We start from the raw sequence: 6,163 nt of genomic DNA, 5'->3' as shown, positions 1-6,163 counted from the left end.
AGCCCCGAGACCTTCAATATTACCTGTTTTTTGGGGATAGCTGATTCACCAAATCTCTAGCATGCATGTCTCTTCCTTATTCCTTTTCTAAGGATAATGACACAAGGAGACAACCAATGGATGTTTTTCGTGCTAAGAATAGTATCCAAATGCTCAGTCACTTTCCATTAGCAATTAGGAGGATCAATTAAAGGGGACCCGTCACCCAAAAAAATTATTCAGAATCCTATTTTATCACATTAGTCAAGAAAAATTAACTTTAATTAAACAATATAAATTATTTGAATCTTGCTTTCTTCAGTCTGGGATTTCAAAATTATAGCAAGCAGGCAGCAGCCATTTTGTGCACACTGTTATTAAGGCAAGCCTTGCATCATCTCAGAATCTTGTTTGTGCATCAGAATGGGCGACCCGATGTCCATCCCCATGCCATGGCTACACAATTAAATGGTAAAGAGAATGGGGGAATGTGTGAAGAGCAGTGACATCTAGTAAGTGCTGAATGGAAAGTGAAAGTAATTGTCTGCCCCGCCTCTATGCCCATATTTCATTGATAGCTGAAAATTTTAAATGAGTTTACAACAGCTATGAATGCTTTAATAAAAAATAGAAATTGGATTTCATGTTTAATTTGAAAAGGACTTTTATTAAACAGATTTTTGTTAGAAGAGCCTCACATAGAGAAATGGAAGGCAATTTTGGATACTATGTCACTGTGTTTTTTTTAGTATGGGATATGTTGTTTGAATATCTGAGAATGCATCATGTGCCATTACTGAAAAGGTGGCACACGTCTGATTCCTAATACAGGTATAGGATCCGTTATCCAGAAATCCACTTTCCAGAAAGTTCTGAATTAGGAGATCCATCTTCCGTAGACTCATGAAGAATTCAAGAATTCTTTGCTGTTTAGCTATACAAATATCACCAAAATGTATGATTTTATTGGAATATGTATGGCTTAAGTTGCAGAAGTTCCTATCTTTGCTTGCACACATACCAAGGTGAAACATCTCTTGTGTTTGTATGGCGTGTTTATATGGCAGCACCTTCACTTCTCAGGCATATGTCACATGGGGGCATTCTGCTAATAGCCGCTTGTTAAAAGCATATATTTTTCTTTTCGTATGAAATCTCTTTATAACCAGTTGCAGGTTGTAGCTACTTATCGCGTGTGACATAGTGCAACAGTAGGCTAGATGCACTAAGGAAGATGCACTACAATTCTGTAAAAGAGATTTTTGTACCAATACCGAGCCCTTTGCAGTTGTTATGATTAGGATTTCCCAGCATGCCGGGTCAGTTTTGCTGAAAGCTGTAGCTGCCAGTAGTTCTGGCGCTTTGTAATTCAGATCTCTGGATTCCCCTACAAAGTGTGTGAGAGTCTTTACTGCAGTGCAGCAGTGGCACTAGTCTGAAGCCTGCCTCACTCTCCCACACTGGAACACAAGCAATACACATTGGCTTAGAATTTACTGAGACTTTAAATAATGAGGTTTTTTTAAAGCATGAATCATCACCCACTATTCCAAGTGCAGGAAATTCTCTGTGACGGAACGCCTTTGGTGCAGACATTTTCCTCTTGGCACTGTCCAAAGAAATTGGATTTGCTGCTATTCAGCAGTGTCCAGAATCGAAGCAAGCAGGGGTCAAGTACCTACAGCTTGGTCTGGAGAGGGATCAGTGTCAGACTGGCCCCCTGGATACCACGAAAACTCTCAGTAGGCCCAGGTGTCGGTGGGCCCTCATGCTGCTAAACTTTTGGCCTATTTCATGGCCATTCCTTATTTCTATGAGAACAAAGAGGCTAAATAGATGGAATAATTGATTATAGTATGTAGGAGAATAGAGGTTGATTAAGGAGATGAAGAATAGGTTTTTGGGTGGGCCCCTGGTGTCCCAATCTGACACTGAGATGGAGTGAAAATAGGCACTGGCATTTCAGGTACACAAAGGCCCACACAGTCCCACCAGCCCACTTTCTATGGCATCTTACAGCAGCCACTCTAGCATTTGCCAGAACCCACAGATTACCAGTCCAGGCCTGCCTGTAGCTCATCCATATGCTGCTGTGTCTCTAACATATACCATAGCTGCACCTTGTCCCTTCTATCCATAGGGAATTCAGTGCACCCACTCAGTCCTTGCAAGAGTCACAGGCAGCATTGCTCCTCACTGCGCTGAGTATTGTTTCCTCACTGTGCTGACTGAGTATTGTTTCCTCTCTCCGCTGAGTATTGTTTCCTCTCTCCGCTCAGTAATGTTTCCTCTCTCCGCTGAGTATTGTTTGTTCACTGCACAGAGTATTGTTTCCTCTCTCCACTGAGTATTGTTTCCTCACTGCACTGAGTATTGTTTCCTCTCTCCGCTGAGTATTGTTTCCTCACTGCACTGACTATTGTTTCCTCACTGCGCTGAGTATTGTTTCCTCTCTCCGCTGAGTATTGTTTCCTCACTGCACTGACTATTGTTTCCTCACTGCACTGAGTATTGTTTCCTCTCTCCGCTGAGTATTGTTTCCTCACTGCGCTGAGTATTGTTTCCTCACTGCGCTGAGTATTGTTTCCTCTCTCCACTGAGTATTGTTTCCTCACTGCACTGACTATTGTTTCCTCACTGCACTGAGTATTGTTTCCTCTCTCCGCTGAGTATTGTTTCCTCACTGCGCTGAGTATTGTTTCCTCTCTCCGCTGAGTATTGTTTCCTCACTGCACTGACTATTGTTTCCTCACTGCACTGAGTATTGTTTCCTCTCTCCGCTGAGTATTGTTTCCTCACTGCGCCGAGTATTGTTTCCTCTCTCCACTGAGTATTGTTTCCTCACTGCACTGAGTATTGTTTCCTCTCTCCGCTGAGTATTGTTTGTTTCCTCACTGAGCACCATATTTAACTGTGTCACTGCCAGAGGAGTATAAAAGGCAGCGCTGAGTGGCTAAAGTTTGTTTCAGTAAATCAGGGGCAATAGGTGCAAGTCGTACTTTGGATTTCCCTGTGGCTATAACAGAGTATTTGGAAGGCCAGAGTAGTACTAGTAAAAGGGGGTGGGGCACATTCGAGAGGGATATAATTGTGGAGGTGCCATTGTAATTGAGTGTAATGTATCGGAGCATACACTTGTGTATATCCCTGCGTGGAGGGGAGGCATCTCATCTCTTAAAGAGCCCGCTCCCACAGTCAGTGAGTCGGTGAGTGAGTCAGTCAGTGAGTCGGTGATTGAGTGCAGCAGACACGTGACGAGCCTGGGCATCGGACTGTCACATCGGGAAGCGTCACTCTCTCACCTGAACTGGATGGACATTTCCCAGCCCGGGGGGTTTTCTCTGTGAGTCTGTGAGTCGATGTTCCACCCCTCGCAAAGCTTTGTCTGTTCAGCATTTCATGGAGAAGCAGCAGCAGAAGCAGCAGCAGCAGAGAGCGGCAGGACACACACGTCTCCTCTATTGAGTGGCGGGCGCTAGAGTGGCGCGGACAGTCCGGGCAGAACATGAGGACACACATTTGCCTTCACTCACGGAACTTACTTTAGGGATGAGAGTTCTGTCCACCTGCGGCCAACGACTGCTCTAACTTCTCTCTGCTGAATCCACTTGTCTCTCACACACCTGCCCGACTTCCCCCTCACAGACTCCGGCGCCCCAGCTCGTTCCTCCTCAGCACCCTGATTCCGGCAGAGCTCTGAAGGCCGGCACTAGCCATGCAAGTGTCTATAGCTTGTACAGAGCACAATCTGAAGGGCCGCAATGGGGATGACCGGCACAGCAAGCAGAACTCCAGCGGCCCCAACGTGGTGAATTCGGCCAGAGCCCGGTTCCGCACAGTCGCCATCATCGCCCGAAGTCTGGGCACCTTTACTCCTCAGCACCATATCTCTTTAAAGGAATCTACCGCTAAACAGACTGGCATGAAATATAGGTATGATATACAAACTTTATACCCAACCACTCTCGATCCATTCAATCTTCCCAACCACACTCGATCCATTCAATCTTCCCAACCACACTCGATCCATTCAATCTTCCCAACCACACTCGATCCATTCAATCTTCCCAACCACACTCGATCCATTCCATCTTCCCAACCACTCTGGATCCATTCCATCTTCCCAACCACTCTGGATCCATTCAGTCTTCCCAACCACACTCAATCCATTCCATCTTCCCAACCACACTCGATCCATTCAATCTTTCCAACCACATTCGATCCATTCAATCTTCCCAACTACACTCGATCTTCCACCCACACTTTAAAAAGGTTGTTCATCTTTCAGTTAACTTTTAGTAAAATGTAGAGAGTGATATTGTGAGACAATATAGAGTTATCTATTATATATATATATATATATATATATATATATATATATATATATATTAGTTATTTAGTTTTTTATTAAGTTGCTCTCCAGTTTGCAATTTCAGAAATCTGGTTTCTAGGGTCAAAATTACCCTAGCAACCATGAACTGTTTTGAATAAAAGACTGGAATATGAATAGGAGAGGCCTAAGTTGAAACATGAATTATAAAAAGTAGCCATAACAATACATTTGTAGCCTTATAGAACATTTTTTAGATGGGGTCAGTGACCCCCCCCATCATTTGAAAGCTGGAAAGAGTCAGAAGAAGAAGGCAAATAATTCAAAAACTATAGAAAATAAATAATGAAGACCAATTGGAAAGTTGCTTAGAATTGGCCATTCTATAACATACTTAAAAGATGAACCACCCCTTTAACCTCTTTTTATATACAAATCGATTCCATTACATCATAAAATTGATCTTATGATACTGTTGTATTATGACAAGGGGTGCCACCTATGGTCCTAGAGCTCATGCTGAACCCCACAATCCAGTGGGTGTGGGAGTTATAGTTGTACAAGGAGGCCCCTCGGGTTGAGCACTTTGACTTTCCTGGTAACTATGGTAGCTTTCAGGTGGTTACAAAAAACGCATCTCTGATTTAGAACCCTGATGTTAATGCCAGCAAATATCATGATAATAATAGCACTGATTAAACCTGATACATTTTCTGCTAATTAAGGGGCAGACTTATGAAAGGGTGAAATTAGAGCTCACCATTTGTTAAATATGTCCGTAAAACTCCTATAGGTATGAAAAGTGAATTGTGCAATTTTACTGTGGTGAGCTCTAATTTTACACTTTGATAAATCTGCCCCTAAGGATAAGGTCACAGTTGCTTAGAATTGGTCATTCTATAACATACTTAAACGATGAACCACCCCTTTAACCTCTTTTTATATACAAATCGATTCCATTAGAATGAAAAATCACCAGCGGCATGGCACTCGCGGTGCTTTGTTTTCCGAAGTCGCCCGAAGTTTCCTCGTGAGGCAAATCCAGGCGGCCGGAAAACGAAGGGCCGCGAGTGCCATCCTGCTGGCAATTTCTCATTATAGCCGGCGGGAAGATAGAGGAAGGCAGATTGGGCAGATTGTCTCCCAGAAGAAGAGGCTATTTCTCCCCGAATCTCCCCATGTGCCCTTACCCTAAAAGCGTTACTATGCTGATGCCTGCAAGTTGCACTGGTGGTATCATTTGATTCTCCTTTAGCCGGCAGCACTGAGTGCTCTCACTAATACTAGTTAATGGGATAGAAAAAGTTAATTGAAGTATAGCTATCAATCTTGCTGTGCAATACAAATCTTGGTCTTGGCTTCTTTACTAACAATTTTGTCCCGGTGGAGTATCCAACAGCAACTCAGCAGAGATTTACTTTCATGGTTCTGCCTGCAGCAGTCTGATCAAAGCGGATTGGTTGCTATAGGTTTCTGAAGCAGTCTGAATTGCCCACTGCTAATAAATGCTCCTGAGTGTCCGCTGACTGTCTTTATAGAGAATTGGATAATTCAATGCACCTTACTGCACTCTTTTTGGCAGAACCACAACTTCCAGTTCCTCCAAGTTGCAAAGAGTTATCAGTAAGGAAGTAAGCCCACAGACACATGGTTTATAAGGAGTTATTAAAAGATATTTGTGACTTAGGCAAAATTAGGCATCTATCTGCATCTTTTTGTACATCTGGTTCATGCCCCACACCAGCACATGCTGCACTTACAGTCTTCTGCCTTCAAATCTGCTGTACAGTAAAGATTCCTGCCAGCGTTAGTGCTGTCATACCTATCATCATAGGTATTTTATTAATGAGGAAT

General features: G+C 43.2%; 1 protein-coding gene across 1 annotated transcript in view; it reads left to right on the top strand.

The window, feature by feature from the left end:
• Positions 1 to 2,970: 2,970 nt before the first annotated feature.
• Positions 2,971 to 6,163, top strand: part of LOC108717042 (voltage-gated potassium channel subunit beta-1) — a 116,054-nt gene continuing 112,861 nt past the window's right edge. The window contains exon 1 of the mRNA XM_018263766.2: positions 2,971 to 3,912. Within this exon, the coding sequence (XP_018119255.1) occupies positions 3,695 to 3,912 (218 nt within the window). The 5' untranslated portion in view covers positions 2,971 to 3,694. The remainder of the gene's footprint in view (positions 3,913 to 6,163) is intronic.

Source organism: Xenopus laevis, chromosome 5L, assembly GCF_017654675.1.
Source record: "Xenopus laevis strain J_2021 chromosome 5L, Xenopus_laevis_v10.1, whole genome shotgun sequence".
Classification (NCBI taxonomy): domain Eukaryota; kingdom Metazoa; phylum Chordata; class Amphibia; order Anura; family Pipidae; genus Xenopus; species Xenopus laevis.
Note: the sequence above shows the minus strand (reverse complement) of the source record. Positions and strands in the feature narration are given on the sequence as shown.